This window comes from Aspergillus lentulus (assembly GCF_001445615.1).
Source record: "Aspergillus lentulus DNA, contig: Alt04, strain: IFM 54703, whole genome shotgun sequence".
In the NCBI taxonomy this organism is placed as follows: Eukaryota; Fungi; Ascomycota; class Eurotiomycetes; order Eurotiales; family Aspergillaceae; genus Aspergillus; species Aspergillus lentulus.
In genome coordinates, this window is record NW_028322122.1 from 2275251 (window position 1) to 2300127 (window position 24877).

Below are 24877 nucleotides of genomic sequence, written 5' to 3' on the forward strand. Positions count from 1 at the left end.
GCACCCACCGAAGTAAGGATTGGGATGCTCCGCGGCTCCGCCCCATCAAGTACTACCCTACTAACGCTTTGGTTCCACTCCTCAACCACCTAAAGCGGGCAGAAGGAGATATACGCTGTAGTGGTTATCACGGCGTCCCTTTACTCCGAAATGGCTCACCAGTGTTCTTTGAGCTTCTGCGGACAATGACACTGAGCTTGTAATCACTCCCCTTTCTCACAGTTGTTGAGACTTCACCTTGTCCATGTCCTCCCCAAAGTCCAACTCGGTCGGCCCGGATGCGGTCGCACCTAGGCGGATGACCAATTCATTCACAGAGCGAACCGGCCGGCTTGAACGAGCTATCACCAACCCTGGAGCTGTCAAGATCAACGTCAAAGGTGCTTTCATTGTCGACGAAGAGCCTCGGTCGAAAAGTCCTGCGTCGTCAACGGACGGCGTTCACTACGAGAGCCAGGATATTCGTCTCCCTCATCATACTGGCCTCGTGAGCCATGTCGCTGTCGATGTGAGTGCCTCTCTTTTTTTTCCCGCGGTTCCCCGCAGAATCATCACCCCGCAATCTCGAACAAAAAAAATAGTCGAGCACGCGCATACATCTAAATGAAAAGGCAGTTTCGCTGACCTTTTTACTTTTGCAAAATATCTAGATTGGAGGCTCGCTCGCGAAGCTCGTATATTTTACCAGGGAATTGGACTCGCCTGACAACGGCGGTCGCCTGAATTTCATCAATTTCGAGACTCACCGGATCGATTTGTGCATTGACTTCATCCGGGAATTGAAAGACGAACATGAGAGACTCAATGGCCCCTCTAGAGATGAGCTGTGTGTTGTTGCTACGGGAGGAGGCGCCTACAAGTACTACGATAAGCTGAAAGAGACGCTGAACGTGAACATCATACGGGAAGACGAAATGGAATGCCTCATAACAGGTCAGTTTACCTGATTATCTCAATCTTCGCATGTCAGCAGCGAGTACTCAACTAATTCCTACCCCAGGTCTTGACTTCTTCATTACCGAGATCCCCAATGAAGTGTTTACCTACAGCGAAGCCGAGCCGATGCAGTTTGCCGAGGCCCGACCGGATGTTTACCCGTACCTATTAGTCAACATTGGTTCAGGAGTATCAATGATCAAAGTATCTGGCCCAAAGCAATTTGAGCGTGTGGGTGGTACTCACCTTGGCGGTGGCACATTCTGGGGCCTAATGTCGTTGCTAACCGGTGCTCGGAACTTTGACGACATGCTGGCCATGGCGGACCGGGGTGACAACAGTGGGGTGGACATGTTAGTTGGCGATATCTATGGCATGGACTATAGCAAGATCGGACTCAAGAGCACTGCCATCGCTAGTACATTTGGCAAGGTCCTTCGTTTACAAAATGCTGCCGAGCGACATGCGGAAGATGGGGAAGGTCTCTGTAATGGCGGCCCTGAGCTACAGAATGGTGAAGTCAAGTTCCGTCATGAAGACATGAGCCGAAGCTTGCTGTATGCTATCAGGTACGTTCCTGCTTGCCATCAATGACCCACCAATGAACAATCGGCGCTAACAACATTCAGTAACAACATCGGGCAGATTGCCTACTTACAATCTGAGAAGCACCAGGTCAAGCACATATACTTTGGAGGCTCGTTTATTCGGGGCCATCACCAGACGATGAATACATTGTCGTATGCCATCCGATTCTGGTCCAAGGGTGAGAAACAAGGCTACTTCCTGCGCCATGAAGGCTACCTTGGCGCTGTTGGCGCATTTCTCAGGAGGCAACCAGAGAACTGGGGTCGCAGAAATAGTATTCATGACGCAAGCTCCGCGATCCAGGCGGCGAAGGAAGGCGTTCCCAAGAAAGAAGCAGGTTCGAGCTCGACGTAGCTCGAGGGACCCATCTCATCACGCCCATCTGGTTACCAACACTTGCTTGTCTCATTTCATTTTTGATACCCGTCCGTTGTCGTGTTCCCGCCTAAGTTACTCATACATTGCAAGCCCCTGACGACCGACCCTGCTCGTTCAAACTGTCCTGTTGACTGAAACACCCTCCTCGATCCTCTGACATACTCATTGGCCATCAATGTGAGCGTTTGTTCAGCGTCACGTGTTCTGATATTTTTTTCCCACTGGTCTCATTGAGATTATGTTGAAGTGAGACCAAATGAACCTCTCACCTGCTCCTCACCTGTCTGCATCCATACATTTTGGCTCATCCTAGACATTTGCTTCCACTATCACTACAGTTATACCTATGCTGCTCACCTACTGCCTTTGTCATCCTTATTGGGCCGCTTGATTTTGCAATAGACTTTCAGCATACCTGCATGATGACACAGAGTGAACCTGACAGTTTTGAGGCTGATATTACTAGATTTTAATTTATAGATGACTTTTGCGTCATGAATGTTTCAAGTGCCATGTTGGCCATGATCTCTTTCGTATGTACTTAATATCGCAGTCATATTGAATAGGTGTGGCATGATATTGTGATTTGTCTCACTTCTCTTTCATGATCAGTCTTCTACCGAAGCCCCTTGCAGCTCCTAGGGTACCTTACATCTCACTAGGTGACGGACTGAACTTACTGTAACCCGTACAGTCAGCCATGAGTAGCACCTCAATGGTTGTGCATCAACATAATCAACTTAATGCAGATGCTATTTTTTAAAGGGCAGATAATGGATGACTGTATAAGCATCAAACATGAGTCTTCTTCAGCAAGAGCAAAAGTCTTGTTCAGAATCGAAACTTCTCAAATTCAGTTTTCAGCAGACTGGGTTCTAGGCTACATACTCCGTAGGTAGTACGTATTAGGTATGTAGCTTGCCGAATCCCTGGGGCGTTAGCACCAGACTAGCCAAACTAACCACTAACCAGACCAATTGGACCAAGTGGACTAACCAGTAGAACTGGTCTGTTGGTATCAAGTCAAGTAACTTTGATCAGATATCAAGGCTTGAACTCCCACTGATCTTCAAGACGGTAAGCTAAACTGTATCTAGGGGTAATTGTCAGGCACAGACCTACCTAGCTCCATAAGAGAGGTTGCGCAGGACTAAGCTGGGCACAATCACTTACACGCCACCTTGTCGGGACGCGTTCTCTTCTGCTTTCAGTTGGAGCAGCTACCTGAAGTAGAAGCAAGTCACCTAAGTTTGTTTGTTCTATGCCGGAACCCGGCGACTCTTTCTCCTTTTTCTCAAGTGCATCCATTTTTCTTGTACATTCGTCTCTCTCTTGATGTACCTCATTGTCTCTCTTCACCAATCCGGCGGCGCAGTATTTTCGTCCAAAATCTCCAGCCGACAAAGCCCTTTGAGCTTCACCGCAAACATGGGGGACCAGTACGTATCACATTGCATGTATGCGCGCAAGACCGACGCGTAAGACCAGACGCGCTAATATCTGTACTTGCTATTCTAGCTCTACGGACGCAATAGATATTCACTCCGAGGACGAGCGGAAACCTTCACTATCCGCCTTGGATGCGGATGAGCAGGCCACTCGTCGGACAATTAAGATCAAGCCTCTACCGGAATTCGGTCCAAAGCGACCGATGCCCGACCACCTCGTTGATATACTTGAGGAATGGCACAAGGAGAAGGGGCGTCAGCCCCCGCCCTGCGCATATGCGAACCACAAGGGACCGCACAAGTGGAAGTGGAAGGTCTTTGACCGGGAGGGCAAGGAGTTGGAACTTTCAAGGTTCGATATTGTCTCTCCCTGCCCATACTACGTCCTCGTGCTGCATTCGCCTGACTTCCCACAGAAGCTGGTCAGAAGCCGTTGGCCGCACTGGACGAAGCACGGAACTTTCATGATCGCATGGCAGGGTGTGACCAAAGGATTCGAGGCCAAATGCTGTGCCATTCGTGTTTTCGCTCCGAAACTGGAGGAGATCACCTACACTCAAGATATCTGGACCGTCCCAATCCCCGATCTGGACCGAGAGGGCGAGGGTATCAAGAAGAGGCCCCTGTCAGCAGCGGCGGCTCCATCTCAGCCGCGCGCACGGAACAGGGGACAAGAGCGGGAACGAGAGAAGGAGCCGGAAAAGAGGAAGAGGGTGAGCCGCCCCAAGCGCGAGGTCGCGACCAGCAATCCGAACTCTGGGGATGCTTCAGAGTCATCTGATGAAACAAAGTCGGCCGAGGAATCTTCCGACGCTTCATCATCGTCCGAAGAGGAGCAGGAAGAGGAGGAGGAGGAAAACGTCACTACACCAATTGCCAAGAGGCCCAAGCTCCAACAACAAACATCTAGTTCTCTAACAAGAACTCGCAAGGCGACCAACCAGGCCAAAGCAGCAAACACAGCAAAGGTGACTTTCAAGCTTGTCTCCTACAGGTCGGGCGCTATTCGCGCCTTTCCCTTAGACGAATGCAAGACTGGGAGAGATCTCTTCGACAAGGCACGGACATTTTTCCGACTATTCGACAGAAACGTCGACGTCAAGATCCTTTCGTGCCAGATATCGTCTGAGCGTGCGCAACATTTTCTTTTCGGCAGCGAGGGTGAATTTGAGCTTCTCATCCAACACGCCAAGGACCGCAAGAGTACAGAAGATGGAACAGTTACCATTGAAGTGAATCATGTTTTGGAGCCTTGAGGAGGCTACCTTAGAAATCATTTGTTTCTATCACATCAAGTCATCGGTTATCCCAGTTTCTCGACGGTCAAGGAATGGGTGCATCGAGATTATCTCGCATATCAACCAACTTTTCTTCAAGTATCTTCTAGCCAGTTGCTTCGACGTACATAATAATATTTCAGAAATCCATCAAAGCCGAATATACATCAGGCTGAAATCATTGGATAAATCATATCAATCGCTCTAGTGGGATAATTTGAACATTTGCACTTGTGGAAAAGTATTCGTCTTCCTAGGCTCGGCGTAAGGTTGCAGTTGATGGCAGAATGACTAATTAACCACGTGGGCTTGCGCGTCTCCGGTCAGTTCGGCCTAGTTTCCATCCCCTGAAGACCAAGCGAGCTTTCCTTCAAAGAAACTGCTACTAATTAAGCTCCAAGCATGAATTCAGCGTCTGTTCGATGCCTCCTCCACCCGGCTCACCTCCCCCTATCCCTCCGCCCGTCCCCGTTGAGACTCACCCCAACCGGACAAGCAGCTTGAAGCCTCCTCCGGAGCATCGCTCGCTCCCAGATCCCACACGGCTCGCTCCAGAAGACGCATATTTCTCCTCTGCTTATTTAAGAGGTCGGACGGCGAATGCAAACTACGATGACCCACTCCGAGCGCTGAATGGCAACGCTGCTGCTTTGCGCGCGCAGCCCGCGTATCCGGGCGCGGACAGTCGAAAAGAGCGCAAAGTGAGGGGGCTGAGCAGACGGAGGAGACGAAAAGGGGCATGGAAGAAGTTACTGTGGGTGAAGCAGTCATGTAAGTTTAACCAGAGATTTTATGGGTGTAAAATCCACTTGGGAGAAGGCTGAAGAAGCTGACGGGCATGGCCACAGACCCGGACAACTACACCGACACCGAAACCTTTCTCGACCATCTCCAGCGCAACCCGCGCGTGCGGCCCTACGACTTCTGGCCTCTAGTGGCTGACTCAACAGTGATTGTTCAGCATGTTTGCTCTGTGGCGATTTTCGTGTGCTGTTTTGTTGGCATTGTCCAGGGGAGAGTGAGCCCTGTTTCTGTCGTCTGCTGGGGCAGTGTTGGAACGGCCATGGGGTGGATTCTGTGGGACTCTTGGGTTTGGAAAGAGCATCATGCCGAACAGGCTCAGAATGCGGAGCGCATCGCGGACGGGGACGATGGTTCTAGTTCGAGCTCTGCAGCGAGCTCAGTCAATCCGTCGTCGGGGGCTGCGTCGCGGCCACTTGGTCCAAAGGACGGTCAGAACGAGGTCCACGGGCTGGGACTAACCATATCGAGCGGTGAGCCTGGTGAATTGCTGCGGCGGCGTAGTACAGGATTCAGTGGTGAGGCTTATGGCCCGTCTGATCCTGGCTCGCCTGGTCACCAGGCCAATGGTGGCCTCAGCAATACGCATTTATACCATGGCACGCAGGAGACCGACGAGACTTTGTTACTCTCGTCAAGGAACCGCCAACGGCTTTCGACTGTCAAGTCGGCGTTCCTGATTTACTTTTCGCTGCTGGGGCTCAGCCCTATCCTGAAATCGCTTACCAAGTCTACCGCCAGTGACTCCATTTGGGCGATGAGTTGCTGGCTGTTGATCATGAACATATTCTCCTTTGATTACGGAAGCGGGGAAGGCGCGGGCGCCACCAAATTCCCGGCTTCGCTGTCCACTAATGCGGCCGTGATGGCATCGACTGTCCTGGCGTCTCGTCTGCCGTCTACAACCCATGTCTTCAGTCTGATGTTGTTCTCGATTGAAGTCTTTGGACTGTTTCCCATCTTCCGCCGGCAACTACGACACACTTCCTGGACGGGACATGTGCTTCTGACGCTGGCGCTGGTCATTGTGGCCGGAGGTGCGGTCGGAGTGACCCTGCGCGGAGGATGGACCGCCGCGGTTGTCGGGTCGTTTTTAGGAAGTATCATGACTGCTTTTGCAATGGGGGGATGTAGCTGGTGGCTCATCAGTCTTCAAAAGTACAAGAACGTGGTGACAGGGCCATGGGACCCAGCGCGGCCGATTATCCGGCGGCAGTGGGATTAGTTCAATGCCAGCCTGCGCAATTTTCTGAACTGGCCTTGAGCCCGTGTCTATGATGCAATCTATCTTGTGATATTCTCATTTGAGCATGTCGTGGTGTTCTGGCCCCGGATACGATACCCTTGCGTGTTCTACTTGATGTTTATTATTAGTACCTAATATTCCGTAAGGACCATAATCTCGTGGCAGGCTTCACAAGCCAGTTCTGCAGAAGTACAGCAACTCAATAATAATTCGTAATGTCTCATGGTTTCATGCTCGGCGCACTGTTCTCGCGCCTTGCGCGTCGAATACCGCAACCCCAGGAATGTTCGGCTGTCAAGCATGCCAGAGGCGGAGGCTACTGTTTTGAGAAGAAATCCATCTGGATAGCAGTGGAAGCAACAAAATCCGGATTCGATCTCAGCAGCATTCTTGCTTCAAAGGGTCTGGAAGATGATTGCTGTGATTGCTTTGGGGCTGGATTGTCTCATCATCATGTGCGGTTTCATTGTGCTTCACCTTTGTGCATCTGACATCAGGTATTTCTAATGGGAAAGCATATTTGAATAACTTGCCTTGGGGCCGGATGCCTAGGAGACATTTCTGGCTTCTCCACTGTATCATGCTGGGGCTGGGAATGTTTATTGTGTTGTTGCTCTGTGTGGTTGCTGATGGGGCGAAGCCAGCAAAGCCACCGTGAAGGGGCCGCTTGTCTGTTAGCTTCAGGATATATCTAGCTCTCACAACTTGTGCATCTCTTTCTTTTCTTTGATATTTCACTCTGAGGGAATTTGCCAAGGTTGGGCACTCACAGCCGTCGGTCTTGTCTGGTTTGTTTCAGGCTGATTGTCCATCCTTCAGTCTATTCGGTGGGCTTCTTCTTGTTTTTCTTTCTTCCATTTCGACGCTCTTTTCATCAAGCACTTCCCATCTCAATTCGATCAACACAAGATGCTCAAATCCCTTGTGTTCGGCCTGATGGCTGTCCAGGCCGCGAGGGGCCTGAGATTTGCCATGTACATCGATCAGTAAGAGGCCTACTTGGATTTCCTGCACTCAATGCAGGAACAGATTGGCTTGATGAGCTAACAATTCAGGTACCACACTGTTGATCTCCCAGGCAGCGACCAGACCCAGGGCATCACACACGCCATTATGGCTTTCGCTCCATCTAAGCAGTTCAACACCGACTCTTCGTACACTCCCTTTGACACTGTCGAGAATATGCGCAAGCGCTTCGCCCCCGACACCAAGGTCATGATTGCCATTGGTGGATGGGGCGACACCGCTGGCTTCTCCGAGGGGGCCAAAGATGAAGCCTCTCGAACCAAGTATGCGAAGAACGTTGCAACGATGATTAACAATCTGGGCTTCGACGGTGTTGGTAAGTTCAAAATTGCGGGATGAAACACTCACGTAAACATGCAATGCTCACACTAGCTGATGGTAGATATCGACTGGGAATACCCTGGCGGCAACGGCGACGACTACAAGAAGGTCCCCAACTCCCAGAAAACCGGCGAGATTGAGACCTACCCGCTCTTCCTGGAGGCTATCCGCGAAGCCATTGGCAAGGACAAGCTCCTGTCTGTTGCAGTCCCAGGTAAACGCGGCGACATGATTGCTTTCACCAAGGAGCAAGGACCCAAGATCTGGTCGGCTGTCGACATGGTCAACGTCATGTCGTATGATTTGATGAACCGCCGCGACAACGTGACAAACCACCACACCGGCGTGGCCGGCTCCCTGGATGCCATCAAGGCGTACGAGGAGATCGGCCTCGACACGGCCAAGATAAACCTGGGATTCGCGTACTATGCCAAGTGGTTCACGACTGATCCGAACAGCGACTGCGCCGAGCAGCCGATCGGATGTGCCGTCGTTCCGCTGGAGAACCCTGACGGCTCGGACCCGGGCAAATCTGGCGCCCTGACCTTCGAGAAGAGCAGCATGGCTGCTCCTCCGGACAACCTGAGGACTAGCACGGATGGAACCTGCGGCTATGCCAAGGGGACCAAGTGTCCGTCTGGATCGTGTTGCAGTCAGTATGGAAACTGGTATGGTTTTTTTTTTTGTCTCTCGTCTCTACTAAGACACTTCAGGGCTTGGCTAATTCGAACAGCGGCACCGGCGATGACTTCTGCCAGGCAGGCTGTCTCTCCGACTATGGCGAGTGCAAGGGCATTTCCGTTACTGACTCCTGGCGCCGCGCGCTCAAGGACGGCAAGACGGATGAGCAAGGAGGCGGACAGTACTACTGGGACAGCACGGCCAATCTCTTCTGGACCTGGGATACCCCTGCGATGATTGATCGCAAGTTCACGGAAATTGTGGCAGCGGAGAAGCTGGGCGGCGTCATGGCTTGGAGTCTGGGTGAGGATACTCTGAACTGGGAGCATCTGAAGGCGATGCAGAAGGGCCTTGGGCAGTAGTCGGTACTCGGCACTTCATACTTTGTGGCACGGTATAGCCATGTTTCAGAGTCAATACCGTTACAATTTAATTGCGCTTTAAATCGTTGATCTCTGTCCATAGTGTGAAGACAGTCCGTAGAAGTAGAGAGCTGGCCGTCGTCGTCGTATGCCAGAAGAACTGACCAATCCGGAGGCGGGATGCGGCACGGGGTCGTGATGGTGGCCGCCATTCCATCCGCAAACATCAATGATGAAGAGACCAGCAGCACGCCTCATATCGCTTTAAGCAGTTTAAGAGGACCTGGTCCTCAAGGCAAGCAGGATGGCATATCCATCTCTCTCTCCAGCAATCACGCTGCCTCGATGAGACTCGTCTACCTCTTCCTCCCCCTGAGCCTGGGGCTACCAATCACCATTCCCGTCGAAGGCACGGAAGTATACCAACTCCAACACCAAGAATATCACCAACTGCAACAGCAACGGACAATCCTCGCACAAAACCATTCAGAGCAAGACCGCCCCCAAATCCAACCCAGCTCCAGCCCCCACGGCTCATTCATCAACCTCAACCTCCACAAGCTCAAGCCAAACAACAACACCAATACCACCCAACCAACCGACAAAATCCTCCAAGCATACCTTCACACCCTACCCACCTCACACCTCTGCGCGCACACCCTCTCGCAATATGCCCCCGAGCTCCTCGCCCTCGCGCTCTTCTCCCTCCTCCCCATTACCCTCTGCATCCTCACCTTTGCAGAGCGCATCGCCCGCTCCTGGACCGTCGAGGCGTATCCCGAGCGAGGGCGCGACAGGCGAAGGTTTCTGGGCCGGGAGCGGCGGTGTTTGATGCAGGCGAGAAGGGAGAGGGAGAAGAGGGCTGTGCTGGAGAGGGGGTGGTGGATTGCGGAGCGGAAGCGTTGATTCTGTTCAGTTCAATTCAATTCAATCGTCATGAGGTTTGGATCTGATCTGGTGACGGTACCAGATGAGGAAGATGAAGAAGCTTGCAGATGCGACTCGGCTCTTCTCGCTATCTCTACGAGGGAGACTTGCACGTGGTGACCATGAGGGCTGCGCTGCGCGAATGAGGGCAGATTAACCGGATTCGATGGTTTGGTGATGGTGATCGGTGGTTCGTGGGTCGAACCGAACGAGGATCAGGATGGCTGGTCCACCTTGATTATCCTGCGCAGAGCTGCGTGGGATCTGATATAAAGACGATATCAGACGACCAACAATGTACAGTCAATATGTATAATACAGTTTACATAATATACCCATACAGTTAAACCCGGCATAACCGGCCGTTCTGATCTGGCAGCCCATCCTCACTCTCCACAGTCCAGTCCTCGCTACCTACAGCTGTAGGGGCGTAGAACAATCCAAACGGATCATACCGCTGCTTCAGCGTATACAGCTGCGCATAGTTCTCGCCATAGAACGCCTGCTGGAAGTTCGGCTCGAGGATATCCGCCTCCGACATGTAAGCACCTGCATCAGGGCAGGTGGCTCGCCATTGTCCCAGCACATTGTTGCTGAAGTACTTCATGGTATCCAGGATCTCAGCGTTGGTGGCATTGCTGGCCCAGCTGGTTGAGGTGATGGCGTGCATGAGGGTGTTGCGGAAGGCCGGGTTCGCAGAGCTGGCCGGGTAGCCGTCGGGCAGCTCGGCCTTGAGGTTGTATGCGAGCATGGGGTATCCGGCCTCGATGGTGGACTTGATGGCTTCGAAGGTGGTGCTGAGGAGAGTGGCGTTCTCCCAGTTCGCACGGGGGAAGAGCCACGAGCCGGTCATCATCGTCGACGAGGCGACTGTCTCCAGAGGGAAGCCAGCCTGCCAGGCGTCGTAGAAGTTGTTGTAGTAGGTCGAATTGGGGGTATAGGTGATACCGAGCTCCTCGAGCTGGTCGTACCAGGGCTTCATAAGAGCGTCGAACTCCGCGACAGTGTGGTTCACAGCAAAGTAGGGACTCATCAGGAAGGTGAAGGAGTCGGTACCTGTGGGCATAACCCAGAAATAGGCGTAGGTGCCTGCGTCGGCGTTGACGGCGAACCGGTCAAAGTAGGCGCGCACACCAGCCCAGAAGGCGTCGACGGAGACGTTGGTGCCAGTCGAGAAGGAACCGTTTGACACGGTGGCGCCGACCTTGGGGTGGACGCGCGAAATGATCGAGGTGACCACACCATAGGTACCTACCAGGTTAGTATGGGAATCCTTCCCAGAGACAGAACAGGACGTACCTCCACCACCTCCACGCAAAGCCCAGAACAGGTCGGGATCAGTTTCCTCGGTCACGGTGACGAAGCGACCATTGGCAAGAACTACCTCGAGGGCCAGAACTTGGTCCGCAGCCAGGCCGTAGATACTGGACATGGGGGAGTGACCACCACCGAGGACGTACCCACCGGCCACGCCAACAGTCTATCCTTCTGTCAACGACGAGTCACATGGCGCCACGGACGAGCTTACCTCGCACTCGCCACCAACGGGAGTGAACCCGAATTCCTTAGCCTTGCTGTAGATCTCAAACGCCTGAACACCGGCCCCCATCTTGACAGCGGGACCGCTGTTGCGAGAACTTTTGTAATTCTCAATGTACTCAATATCCTTGAGGTTGTGGGTCCAGATGCCCAGGGCACCGGCACCGGTGGACTTGCCGTTGAAGTCGTGGCCGGTATTCTTGACGACCAGACGGATGCCGGTGTTGCGCGCAAAGTTGACAGCCAGCTGGATCTGAGCCACGTTGCTCACATTGACCGCATAGCTGCTGTAACCACCTACGGTGCAGTTGCCAGAGGGGTCAGCAGTAGGCAGACAGGTTCTGCCCTCGTACAGTGGCCACATAATCGATGCAGGATCGGCAGCACTGTCCAATCAGCCAGGGATTTTTGTTGATGGAACGACATAACTTACTGCATGTACGAGTTGGTCCAGTTGGAAGTGACGGCTTCGCATTCCGCCGCATCGTACTCGGGCCACGCGGAATAACAAGAAGCTGCCAGAGGAACAGTCTTGACAAGTGCACCGCCCAGAAGCATGTCAAGCAGCTCCCAGGTCCGTTTGGACGGCCATAGAATATCGTCTGGGAAGACCTTGCAGAATTTGACACCGCGAGCGGTCAGATTAGCCGAGCCAGAAGCATTGTTACCAAACGCAAAGAGCTGGGTCTGGGTTTGAATGGTGAAGCTGATGTTGGCCAGCACCGCGTCTGTCAGCTGCAAAGTCTCTGCGGGGAAGAGAGGCGCCCCCGCAGAGGTCGAGTTGGACGACACGGACTGAGCAGCGACAAGTGTGGCATCCGACTCGGCCGTACAGAAGTTGCAGAGAGCAAGACCCACAATGAGGATGGCCCTGAGGGAGAACGGCTGACGGGGAGCCATCTTTTGGAGTGAGTGAATAGACAGTCAGCAACAGTTGACCAAGTCAGGGATGAAAGACTGGTATTTGAAGACGGTGATGATGCTCAACCATCCAACAAATAGTGTTTAGGCACACCGGATAAGCTCTGGATGGAGTATCTATGCCGTGTCAGCCATCACTGTGAGGTGGACTTGGAGGAGGAAGCCGGTCAGCAGTAGTATGCAGCATGGCTGGACTAATTCAGGAATTGACCAGTAAGATCAACGCTCGAGTCAGGTAATTGTTTCTGACAGCCACTAGGGATCTAGATTCGTCCGTAGGTAGACAGATAGATTGATACTAAAGTGGCGAGTAGAAGATGAGTAGAAGTCGAGAAGAGATGAAATGTCCCGACCCTCTTGGTTGATGGTGATGCGCCTCAGGCCACAGAGCAAAGCTCGGATCTCCACTTGTAGCATTTAAGTAAACTCCGCAGTAAAATTGAGATAAATATCACAGTCTGCGCCTCGCTGTCCTCTTCGTCGAAATCTCCCAGTGCAGTTTAATCGTACATGTGTATGACACCTCCATCGAGGCAGGCGAGAGCCTTCATGTCACCACCGCAGCGCTCAGCCTCTTCACCGACTTTCTCGTCCTCTCCGTCCCCATCTTAATTGCCGTCTGCATCATTCCCTGCTTTGATGAGGTGGATGGGCTCTGGCACCGTCTACGCAGCTGAAACGACTCTATCCAACTGCAGCGATTCAACCTAAAATGTCGGCTTCCGTATCGCCGCGATGGGAGTTTCAAGTCGCCAATTGCTGCATTCGCCCACTCCACCAAAGTCATTCTCGGCAAATACCTCGTCGCCTGGGCACCTCCAAAGCGGCTCGTCTAGGTATGAGCCATAAGCAGCTGGAGCTGTCGGTTCCAGTCAGGTTTAAGCTTCTCTCGGACCAAGTCCGCCCACGACTCGGATGACGGGTTCGACCTGGCGGATCCGTACCAGTCAAGACGGACGGCATCTCGGCCGCGAGCTGCACAATTACATTTACAGCAGACACCAGACACGGCGATAATAACAGCCTTAACAGCGATGATGGAGTGTTGGAGATGATGCAGATGATTGACGTGTTGGTGCGGTATAACACATGGGAAGAAGAGAACCTGGTATCGCACTCGTGCAAGAGGCAAACTGGACGGATCGACACCTTGTCTGAACTCATTTCGCCTTTGTCGATGCATATATATAAAAAAAAAAATAAAGCCATACTACAATGCCTGCATGATAAAATGGCTACACAGGATCACAGCCGAGTTACTGCCGATAAGTGCGGGGTCAATGGGGTCAAATAGGTGCTGCTGGTGATAAAGTCGCACAGAGCCCCTCATCGCTGATCTTTTTCAACTTACCTCCTTCTGCCATCAAATAGGTAACATATCGAAAATGGCCAAGACGTATCAGTTGCCATTCAAGGTATACGGCAGTAGCAAATGAGCAGCTTGCAATGGCTAACTTTCTTCAGCTTGAAGATCCCAGTCTTCTCCATTTCGACTCCTTTGTCGGGGACAAATGGGTTCAGGCCAAAAGTGGAAAACGATTCGAAGTCGTGGGTAGGAACTGACTATTCTCCTCTTATTGAGCCTACGGTAACATCAGAATAGACCCCGGCACCGACACACCCTGGGCCAGTTGTCCTGCCAATGGCGTGGAAGACGTGAATCCCGCCGTCCAGGCCGCCCACCAAGCGTTCGAAACCTACAAGAAGACCAACCCCCGGCAGCGCGCCCAATGGCTCATGAAATGGGACGCTCTCATCCGGGAGGCGCGGTCCGACCTCGCCCAGATTCTCACCCACGAGACGGGGAAACCCCTCGCCGAATCGTACGGGGAGATCGACTACGCCACGGGCTTCACCTGGTGGTTTGCTGGTGAGGCGGAGCGCATCCAGGGCACGATCAGCGTGCCCTCGGCGCCCAACCGTCGCGTCTTCACGGTCAAGCAGCCCATCGGTGTGGCCGCCGCTCTGGTCCCCTGGAATTTCCCCATCGCTATGGTCCTGCGTAAAGCAGGCGCCGCCTTCGCCGCCGGCTGCACGATGATCGTCAAGCCTAGCCCGGAGACTCCCATCACGACGCTCGTGCTGGCGCACCTAGCGCAACGCGCGGGTTTCCCAGCAGGCGTGTTCAATGTGCTGACCACCGACCTGGAAAACACGCCGTCGCTCAGTGAGACGCTTTGCAAGCATCCGCTCGTCAAAAAGGTGACATTTACGGGATCCACGCGCGTCGGCAAGCTGATCGCTGCGCACTGCGCGGAGGGGCTGAAGAAGGTGACTCTCGAGCTCGGCGGGAACTGCCCCTTCATCGTGTTCGACGATGCGAACCTCGACCAGGCCCTGGACCAGCTGATGGCGCTGAAATGGCGGCATGCAGGCCAGGCGTGCATCACTGCCAATCGTGTGTACGTGCAGGCAGGGATCTACGATAAATTCGCACATATGCTCAAGGAACGCACGGAGAAGTTGGTCGTCGGCCACGGCGCACAGGAGGGCACTACCATGGGCCCCGTCACGACACCGCGGGGCCTGGACAAGGCGCTGGCGCAGGTCGAAGATGCGCGCCGGTTAGGCGCGGACGTCATCCTCGGCGGCGGACCTGTCCCTGGGCAGAAAGGGTACTACTTCCAGCCCACCATCCTCACAGGGATGAGGGAGGAGATGCTGGTGTCGCGCGAGGAGACTTTTGCGCCCATTGCGGCGCTGTACAGATTTGAGACAGAAGAGGAGGCAGTCCGCATGGCCAACAATACAAGCATGGGACTGGCCAGCTATGCATTCACCAAGAATATTGACCGTATGTGGCGGATGCTGGAGAACCTTGAGGCGGGCATGATTGGCATGAATACGGGTAACTCGTCGGCAGCGGAGTCGCCGTTTGGCGGCATCAAGGAGTCAGGATACGGCAAGGAGAGTGGGAAAGAGGTGGCTGTCAACGAGTATCTGATCACCAAGACTGGAACCCTGACTATCGAGGGGCAGTACTAGCAGATTGTAGTACCTTCTTGAAATTGGGCCAATTTCCCGGATGCCTCGTTCGCATGTGACAATCAGTAAAGAGTCGACTCCAGCAATGTATCTACAACTGAAAAGGTGGGAATATAGTAGAATACTCCGTAGAGGATGACACGATGCTTGCTCGTCTTGGAAAAGCGACGTGTTGTGTATAGCATAAACAGTTGAGTCAATAGACGCGTACCGAACAGAGATGCGGACAGCTCGTGGAAGATTCCCCTTTGCGTATCCTAAACGAAGCGACCGAGCGCAGCACCCATGTAACTGGTTATGCATAATACTCACGGACCTCTCTCATATGATGCTTATTCTCGGAGAGCCCTTCAGAAATTGAATAATTAATAAGTATACTTAGTACTTTCTGGAGGAACAATAGTAATACTAACAATAAACAACGATTAGTTCTGTCTGCAGGCTGCAGCTCTCTCTCCACAATAGTTGCCGAATCTGTATCAACGTCCGCGGACGGTCGCATCGTCGAGTCTTCCACTTTGAGTGTTGGAGACGACAGACGATCGTCTAGTTCTCCTATTTAATACTAATCATTATGCAAGAAATTGCAAACCTCGTCGTCCCCAGTTTTTGGTCAGATACTTCCGCTCAGTCGTCTGTCGCCTTGTAACGATCGGCTATCTATCTCTCGTCCACGAGATGCGAAACTTGCACGAGAGACTCCGCTACAACGTGATCGTCGATTTCCTAATCGAGTAAGCATCTGCTCTGCTCTCCTCTGCTTTTCTTCCCTCTCTCACTCACAGACGCTGGGGCGATCGTAGCGTTCGGAGTCTTGTCTTGTTCTGCATCGCTATTATTAATTTGACACGAGCCCCTTGTTCAACCTCCTTGGTTGTTTCTAACTGTCTTTTCCTACATTGTTATCTTGTTGTTACTTCTTCCATGACGCATTAGCCTTCATTGTTGGACTTTATAAAACGAGGCGGACTACTCTCTTCATTTTCATTTCCTTTCCTTCTACTCTCATAATAATGGATAACGATACCCTCGACTCCCTGCGACACCTCATCCAATGCCACCCTCTCATCGATAATCATGCTCACAACATCCTCGACAAGGCGTCGGCCTGCAATTATGCCAAATATCCCTTTGAGCAGATCACTTCTGAAGCTCAAGGGTTAGCTCTACAGAATGCCACTTCTACACTCCCGCTTCACCGTGCGGCCTCCCAGCTTGCTGTCCTATACGACTGCCCCTCGTCCGACTGGGAGCAAGTCAAGGCGGCTCGGCAAAAATGGGTGGAGCGCGACTACGACGGCTTGATCCGCCAGTGCCTGCAAGGGACCCATACCTTGCTTCTGGATGACCTCCTCACCGACCAGGACATCGAGCCGTACCAATGGCATGATCAATTCACTGTGTCCACGACCAAGCGCATTGTGCGCATTGAGGCCCTAGCGGCGCGGATGCTGGCGACGGTGATGCGTGGCTCTAGCATTCCCGAGGCCGGAGATGTGTCTGCCCTCGAGAGTCGGTTTCTGGCGTTCCGTGATGGTTTTAGCAGGATGGTCTCCGAAGCTATCGAGGACCCCGCAGTGGTGGGGTTCAAATCGGTCATCTGTTACCGGACCGGGTTGAACGTCCAGCCAACCGATGAAGACGCAGACGTTTTGTTGCAATCGTTTGCTCGTACCATCCGCGCCTCAGAGACCGAGTATCGGGTCGAGGACAAGCCCCTGAACGACTGGCTTGTACGTCAGACCCTCGAACTGCTCCAAACCGCCAAATCCGGCAACAAAGGTTGGAAAAACAAGCCGTTGCAACTCCATACCGGTCTCGGAGATAACGACATCAGTCTGGTGCTGGCCAACCCAGCCTACTTGCAACCGCTGATTGCGCGTTATCCCAAGGTCGACTTTGTGCTGTTGCACTCTTCCTATCCGTACACGCGTGAGGCGGGTTATCTGGCCTGTGTCTATCCCAATGTTTATCTCGATCTCGGGGAGGTCTTCCCCATGGTCAGTCGGGATGCAGAGGAGTCCATCATTCGGGACAGTCTGGACATTGTTCCGACCAAGCGACTTCTCTGGAGTACGGACGGCCACTTTTTCCCGGAAACGTTCTACCTAGGCAATAAGCAGTTCCGCGATGTATTAGAAAAGGTATGTCCCTGTCGTTGCTTCTATGGCCTACACGCATTCTGATTGTCACAGGTTTTTGTGGACTACGTCCGTCAAGGAGACTGGACGGTCACACAAGCAAAGGAAGCAGCGGCGGATATCCTTTTCCACAACTCCAACCGTCTCTACGACCTGAACGAGCAGCCATCGTTCGACCAAATACCCAAGCAAATCACCATCCCCTCCACCCACGCTCTGGACACATTCATGCGGTGTAATCCGAACGTCAAATACGTGTGGATGCAATGGGTCGACTACACCGCAACGACCCGCCTACGGATCTTCCCCATTCTCGAATTCGCCAAGATCGTGCGCAAGCAGCGTCGCATCGGAATCAGTCTCTGCGTCTTCTGGATGTTGCAGGACGACTCCATGACCCCCGAAGGCACAACAACCGGCCAATTCTACATGGAACCCGACCTGACCAGCCTCAGCCCTAACGTCGGCCTCGACTCCAAAAGCGCCACCGTCATGACCTTTTGGCGATCCGAGGACGACAAGCCCCTCGAGGGCTGTCCTCGGACCGCACTCCAAAACGTCGTTGATAAACTGCACACCGACCACGGCATCGCCGTTACCTGCGGCTTCGAAATCGAAGTCGTCTTCCTCCGTCCCGATACCGATCCCTCCACCGGTGAAACCCGGTATCTCCCCGCGGTAACCAACCACTCCTGGTCCCAAATGACCAGCGACACGCGCCGCATGCTGCCCCTCCTCGAAGAAATCGCCGACACCCTGGCGGCCATCGGCATCCCCCTCGAGCAGTTCCACTCCGAGTCCGCCCCCGGCCAATTCGAATTCGTCCTTCCGCGCAACAGCCCCTTACGCGCAGTCGACACCCTCCTCAAAGCCCGCCAGATCGTCATCCACATCGCCGAGCGCCACGGCCTCCGCGCAACTCTCCACCCGCGACCCCTCCCCAACGTCGCAGGCACCGCCTCCCACGCCCACGTCTCCATTTCCCCATCCACAAACGAGGACTCCTTCCTCGCCGGCGTGCTGGCACACTTCCCCGCCCTGCTGGCCTGCACCCTCGCCCAAGAAACCAGCTACGACCGCGTGAAATCCGGCCTCTGGGCAGGCAGCGAGTGGGTCGCATGGGGCACGCAGAACCGCGAAACCCCCATCCGCAAGATCGAGCCGGGACACTGGGAACTCAAGTCCCTTGATGGCCTCGCGAACATGTACGTTGCCATGGCGGCCTTCCTGGGAGCCGGGTACCTAGGCCTCCAGAACAAGATCCCTCTCACGGCGAAGGATTGTCTCTGTATGTTACCTCTTCTCTTTCTTTCTCTGCTACTACGTAGTAAGCTACTAACGATAAGCAGACGACGCGGCGACCCTCACCGACGCGCAACGCCAGGACCTGGGGATCACAACTCAACTGCCTAAAACTCTCGCGCAGAGCCTGGATGCCCTCGAGGCTGACCATGCACTTCAGGAATTGCTCGGTCCGTTCCTGGTTCGCAGCTATGTGATTGTCAAGCGGGCGGAGGCCAAGAAGCTGGCTGCCATGGGCGAGGAGGAGCGGAGGAAGTGGCTGGTAGAGCGGTATTAACTTTTAACTATGTATGCCCTGTTGACAGGATTGCAAATTCATCCTTCAAATCACATGATATACTCGACCTAGCCTGGGTGCGATTGGTATAGACCGACTAGCTAATGAATGGTTACTGTCAATCTAATGCTGCCTCTGAATGCAAATTCTCTTCGATTATGTAATTCTTTTTTTTATGCAATATAATAAAACATACATAGGGGGGTATCACGTTTATCGACCTCTAACCGTATACAGAGGGGTAATCCCATCATAGAAGTGAAAAAATAAGAAAACCGATGCAGGCCAAAATAGTCATGCAATGCAATCAACCGAAAACAAAGACCGTAATGAAACCCGTCCATGTCATAAACCGCATTCATTAATGTCATGAAGCAGAGGGCGACGGGGACGGGGACGGGGACTTTCTATCCCGCAGGCCCCGTTCCGCCCATTCATCCAACAGTCTGGAGACTTCTTTGAACGACACTGGTTTCGTCAGAAACAAGTCCACCCCGGACGTGAGGGCTTCCGATTCGTCGCGCGAACTGCTCAGTCCCGTCAGTGCAATGATCGTGGCCGGTCCACACCCATCGCGCTCTCTCTCCAGTGCGCGGATGGCGCGCGTGGCTTCGAAGCCGTTCATAACCGGCATAGAGATATCTTTCCTCTTCGTCAGCATGTCAGTTTAATCTGGGGTTGATTGGCCTACCCATGAAAATAATGTCGTAACCCTGCTGCATCCTTTCCACCGCGTCCACGGCCAATTTGCCATTTTCCGCAGAATCCAGAACCTCCAGATCCCGCTTCTTCATAAAGGTTAACATCAAATTCAGATTGATCGGATTATCGTCCACTACAAGGATGCGTGCCTTGCGCTCGACGCGCTTGCTCGCCGTCTCCGACGGTGTGGGCAGTGGCGACATGGAGGTATCGCTGCCGTGAGGTGCGTCGGCAATGTCGGACGAACTTTGTGACTGGCCCGAATCCTCGGAGGAGAAAAGGGTCCCGGGTCTAGACGAGGTGGCAGGAGTAAGATCACCGGTCGCAGCAAGCGGATCTGCCTCGGTCAAGTCCGCGCACGGCGAAGGGATGCCACTACTCATCCGGGGTCGTTCGGGAAGTTCAATGCGCGGCGGCAGCGTGACGCCCCCACGTGGTCCATTATCAAGACATTTCCTAATGCAACGGGCAAGCTTGTGCGGGCCGCACGGGCGACGGATGATGTCCACAAAAGCGGCAATCGGTGACCACTCGGCCCGGATAGCGCTGTAACCAACTGACTTGTTGCAGAGGACCAAGAGCGAAGGGAGAATGCCAGTGACAGCCTCCTTTGAGATGCTCGCCAAGCTATCCTCGTCTGCCAAAAGCACGTCGATGGGCTCTTTTGACGCCGAGGAAACCAGCTCCAGGCCGTACCAGTCCGTCAGGTAGCGTGCAATGATGGACCAGAAGCGATGTTCAAGGGCATCAGCAGGCTGGATACCAAGAATGGCAACGCGTCTGCCGCCATGGCTATCGCGGAGCGAACAGGCCTCGTTCATTGTGTCGTCCTGTCTCGACGGAACCGACGGTGAAGTCAGGCTGTCCTCGAGACTGTCCTCCGGATCCGGGCGTGTCAAGGGAAGAAATACCTTGACTGTCGTGCCTTCACCGGGCCGGCTGTGGACGTTGATAGTCCCATTCAACGCCTTGACAAGACTTCGAACGATCGATAGGCCCAGTCCAGTTCCCACAGCCAATGTATCCTCTTGGGCGAATGGTGTGAATAAGCGCCCCCGTAAGAACGCTTCCGAGATGCCTTTGCCCGTATCTGAAACGGTCAAGGTCACGAGTTCTTCCACACCATGTCGGCGTGACCGGCTCTCAGACGCCTCGGTGACCTCCAAGTGCACCGAGACCCTGCCCGACTCGGTGTACTTCAAGGCATTGCCAAAGACGTTCATGATTATGCGCCGCAACGCACCCGGTTGAGTCCGATACACCCAGTTGTTCTGCGCGATATCCATCACTACTTCTACGTCCGCTGAAGTATCCGGCTTGGGCTTCCGCCGCGCAAGTGAGAGTGTGGCAGCCGAGTTCGGTAAAAGGACAGACTGGTCAGAGGAAGCCATCGACTTCTGTCCGTATGTATGGCCTAAACACACGCCCTCCACCACCTCCTCAGCCAGGACGGCAAGATCTGTCGTGATAAATGTGTCCAGATGCGCAGAGATCTTGTCCATGCTCATCAATTCCGCAGACGAAGTCTTGTTCCTCTTGAGCTGACGCCATGTCCTCTCGAGGGAAACAATCTTGCTGAAGTCTAGGACTTGATTCATAGTATCCAACAGTGTCCGACCGCACGCGTTGATCGTCTCAAGCAGAGACAGTTGGAATTCATCGAGGTCTGTGCCGTGTAAAAACTCGGTGGCCGCCAAAATGCCGTGGAGAGGACTGCGAAGTTCATGTCTGTACCCAAATATGTCAATGACCGGTCGATGAACCAAGCTCGCTTTCTCCGTCTCTAATACTTACGAGATACTTCCAATAAAATCGCCCTTCTGCCGATCGGAGATCAGGGACTGGACCCGGTTGCACTCTGCCATGATGGATGATCCGAAGCCCAGAACCGAACTGAGTTCGACAGAAGGGCTGAAGACACGCGTCTCTATTGTGTTCCAACAAAAGCAACCCGCAAACCACTGGGAATTGGCAGCGTTCCACAAAGGGACGAACATGACCTGAGTCGCGTTCGGAAAGAAGAGGTTCAACACGGCGTTTTCCGTTTGTTTCCACTTCTTGCCACTGCCCCAAGGGGGCTCAGTGGGTTTCATGCTGCGGTTTCCGTTTGGTTTTTCGTCATCAGAGCTAGAGAGAATCCCATCTCGATGAAAGGACCAAAGCTTGCCCTTTGGGTATCGACGTAGCAGCTGGTGCAGAAACCTGCTGTCGAGATTTGCAGCAGGATACAGCACTGTCGAGCCCGGCCCTGGGGCAAAAGGTTCGTCTCTGGTGGAGACAGCCAATACAGGAGCCGCTGGACCGGTCTCGCCCGAGCAATCACTTCCGGTCTCGAAATCCAGCATGTGACTGTTATTGACCTCCAAGAAGATGACACCACCATCGGCATCCAACTCGAGACTTTCGCGGAGAAGGTTGGCGGCTCTTCGAAACGCCCAGGAGCTGCTATGTGATTCGTCTAACTTCAGCCCCTTCCTTCTGCTTCCCGCCCACCAATCCGGGAGTGGTGTGTCCGGCCCGGAAGAATTGTTTTGGTCGCCATTGTCAACTTTTGAGTCTGATACCGAGCTGCTGGAGCGCGCATCGATGCTGTGAGAGCGTTTGGAGGGAAGTTCGAAACTCTGAGAGGACCCGCCCGAGAGGTGGTGGGTCCTCACACCGGACGACGCGGGAGTGCTGAGCGTAGGGGCAGAACTGCCTGAACACGAGGGATGAGGGTCGACAAAGCTAGAGCTGCCCTCTACGAAATAACTCAGACCCCGGGACAATCGAGCTGCACGTCTTCCCTCCGAGGCCTGCCGGCTCACCTGTAGATAGTCCATGATAAGCATTCCCAACGAGCCAAAAATCTCCTTCTCAAGGTCAGAAAAGCTATCGCGAGGCTTGGTATCCAGCGCAAAGAAACACCCAATGTTGATTTGTGTTTCTGTCGTCAGAGGCGTCCCTGCGTAAAATCGAAAACGAGGTCCATCGGTGACGAAATTAACGTTCTTGTAAGACTCGCTCTCCTGCAGGTCATTTACCACAAGAAAACTGAATTCTTTGCGATCTCTCGAAGACGGCGGAAGTGCTACCGTAGCCTATAGCGGACAGAATTTCAGTCGTCGCCATAACAAAGATAATAATAATAATAATTCAGCTGGGAAAGACCTACCTCGCACATTCCCCAAGCACAGGACGGCAGGGTAGAGCAACCATGCCAGATCCCATCTCCCTCAGCCTCATAAGCATGGACATCACTACCAACGCGGGTCTGGCTTGCTTGGGCGAGAATGAACTGCGAATCTCGATCGGATACACTGTAATGCAGAAGAAAAAGTTTCAATCAGCTATGATCGATCGTCCCGACTGTAGCTAGTAGGAAAAAGTAGCCGTACCTAATTATCACACGCTCCACGTTTAGACGCAGTGCTGCAAGTTCAGCAAAGGATGTCAAGGTAGCATTGTGCTGGCCTAGAACCAGAGTTTCAGGGACCACCGGCGATAACGGAGAATCTTCCCCGGTGGTCACCAATGGTGGTGACAATTGTGGTGGGGGCGGCGGTAAGGGTGAGGGTGCAGAGGGCGCGTGGATCGAGGCATCAAGGGCTTGCGCCGTGGCTGGCGGGAGAAAATCATCGGCGATTGGAGCATCGTTCACACTGAAGGTGTCTAATTGAGGGAGACGTTCAGGTTGAAAGTAGCGATAGAGCTCGCGAGCTCTGCGACCGGCGTTATGGTCATCTCGGCGACTTCGAGATGTCGATGCCATAACTCAGTAGTTTGTGTTCCGATCGGTGATCACGATAGGAACGGAGGGAGAAAAAGCCGACGGGACGGATTTCAAACGTCGAGATCCATTCTTGGCCCAATGAGAGAGGAATGGGGCGTCAGTCGACGTCAGAATAGGGTGTGGCAGCTTAAGGTGTGGCAGTTTGCAAGAAACGGAGGCTAAGCTGCCAGCAATAATGATGAGACCGACAGAAGGTAGCCTACGGAGGACAAAAAGGAGTAATTGAGGGCTTGAAAAAACTGAGATCCAAAGATAGGAGAGAAAAGGGTAGTTGGACGTAGTAGAAAAAGTGATGGGCCACAGCAACCAACTTTTTTTTTTCTGGCTCTCTTTGATTACAGAATCTGCTAAAAGTGGCATGTGCCCGAGTTTGCGGGAGGGGCAGACGATGAAGAAGTCTGGAGGAGAACCTGAATCGTTTAAAAGGAAGAGAGCAGTTGTTTGAGGGGAGATGGTCTCCTGTAGTAAGAGAGAAGGCAACACCTCCTAGAAGAAGGAAATACCTTAGATAATAGAATAGCTACACGGCGAATGCGACACATTTGACCACCTCGCTTGACGATTCGCAACACATTCTCTGGCAAATGTTGGAAACCGACTCTACTCCACCATTGACATCCGTCTGACCATCCCAGTTTTGCCTCAAGGGTATGGATCGGGCAGTGATCACTCAAAGGAGAAATTATGCTGAGATTATGAGTAATCACCACCATCATCATCGGCATCATAATAAGAATAACATGAGTTGTATGACATGGGCCCATGGCCACTTCGGGACAAGATGGACTGAACAGCTGTGACGCCTGTGCAAGGGACTGGGGTTGATCAATCAAAATCCGCCACTCTCCATGATTATCACAAACTGCCCTTGATGGAGCCCAATATCCATGGGCCAGGGACGCCACAGCTCCAGTCTTCCAGGGATTGTTTAAGGCACAGCGACGACAGCCAGCAATAGGGACTAATAATAATGAGAAGGTATCTAAATCTCCTACCTTTACCTAGGTACTACTGTACCTCCGTAGGTACCTTGTCTTACCCTATTAGTTCAATTCCTCCCCACCCCCATCTTGGTTCCCTGTTTCCTGGCATGAGCCAGTCCTCTTCTGGTAACACAGGGGCTACAATAAACCTTCTGATTGGTGACCATTCTTTTTCGGCTTGAGAAGCCGCCACTCAGAGCTCGAGCTGCGGAATCAGGGCAGCGCAGATCGGAGGTTGATGCGGGGCGGTGGACTCTGACCACA

General features: G+C 53.2%; 8 protein-coding genes across 8 annotated transcripts; 6 read left to right on the forward strand and 2 right to left on the reverse strand.

Moving 5' to 3' along the window:
* Positions 1-244: 244 nt before the first annotated feature.
* On the forward strand, positions 245-1878 carry ALT_2042 (pantothenate kinase; the record flags this gene model as incomplete). The annotated part of the gene is made up of 4 exons (XM_033557943.2): positions 245-508; positions 651-933; positions 1001-1505; positions 1566-1878. 4 exons carry the CDS (start codon positions 245-247, stop codon positions 1876-1878), a joined length of 1365 nt encoding a protein of 454 aa, XP_033413834.2.
* Positions 1879-3361: 1483 nt separating this feature from the next.
* On the forward strand, positions 3362-4606 carry ALT_2043 (uncharacterized protein; the record flags this gene model as incomplete). The annotated part of the gene is made up of 2 exons (XM_089599248.1): positions 3362-3380; positions 3438-4606. 2 exons carry the CDS (start codon positions 3362-3364, stop codon positions 4604-4606), a joined length of 1188 nt encoding a protein of 395 aa, XP_089456394.1.
* A 443-nt stretch (positions 4607-5049) lies between these two features.
* On the forward strand, positions 5050-6653 carry pigc (phosphatidylinositol N-acetylglucosaminyltransferase; the record flags this gene model as incomplete). Its single annotated transcript, XM_033557941.2, has 2 exons — positions 5050-5398; positions 5476-6653. The coding sequence occupies 2 exons, from the start codon at positions 5050-5052 to the stop codon at positions 6651-6653; spliced, it is 1527 nt and encodes a 508-aa protein (XP_033413832.2).
* A 930-nt stretch (positions 6654-7583) lies between these two features.
* ALT_2045 (uncharacterized protein) lies at positions 7584-9970 on the forward strand (the record flags this gene model as incomplete). Its single annotated transcript, XM_033557940.2, has 5 exons — positions 7584-7660; positions 7730-8016; positions 8083-8689; positions 8755-9060; positions 9220-9970. The coding sequence occupies 5 exons, from the start codon at positions 7584-7586 to the stop codon at positions 9968-9970; spliced, it is 2028 nt and encodes a 675-aa protein (XP_033413831.2).
* A 364-nt stretch (positions 9971-10334) lies between these two features.
* ALT_2046 (FAD-dependent oxidoreductase) lies at positions 10335-12430 on the reverse strand (the record flags this gene model as incomplete). Its single annotated transcript, XM_033557938.2, has 4 exons — positions 10335-11242; positions 11291-11471; positions 11520-11916; positions 11964-12430. 4 exons carry the CDS (start codon positions 12428-12430, stop codon positions 10335-10337), a joined length of 1953 nt encoding a protein of 650 aa, XP_033413829.2.
* Positions 12431-13836: 1406 nt separating this feature from the next.
* ALT_2047 (NAD-dependent succinate-semialdehyde dehydrogenase) lies at positions 13837-15436 on the forward strand (the record flags this gene model as incomplete). Its single annotated transcript, XM_033557937.2, has 3 exons — positions 13837-13866; positions 13916-14003; positions 14055-15436. 3 exons carry the CDS (start codon positions 13837-13839, stop codon positions 15434-15436), a joined length of 1500 nt encoding a protein of 499 aa, XP_033413828.2.
* Positions 15437-16449: 1013 nt separating this feature from the next.
* Positions 16450-19156, forward strand: fluG (the record flags this gene model as incomplete). The annotated part of the gene is made up of 3 exons (XM_033557936.2): positions 16450-17580; positions 17632-18865; positions 18927-19156. 3 exons carry the CDS (start codon positions 16450-16452, stop codon positions 19154-19156), a joined length of 2595 nt encoding a protein of 864 aa, XP_033413827.2.
* Positions 19157-19523: 367 nt separating this feature from the next.
* On the reverse strand, positions 19524-23609 carry ALT_2049 (hybrid sensor histidine kinase/response regulator; the record flags this gene model as incomplete). Its single annotated transcript, XM_033557935.2, has 5 exons — positions 19524-19798; positions 19848-21586; positions 21653-22938; positions 23013-23157; positions 23236-23609. The coding sequence occupies 5 exons, from the start codon at positions 23607-23609 to the stop codon at positions 19524-19526; spliced, it is 3819 nt and encodes a 1272-aa protein (XP_033413826.2).
* Between the last annotated feature and the right edge of the window lie 1268 nt (positions 23610-24877).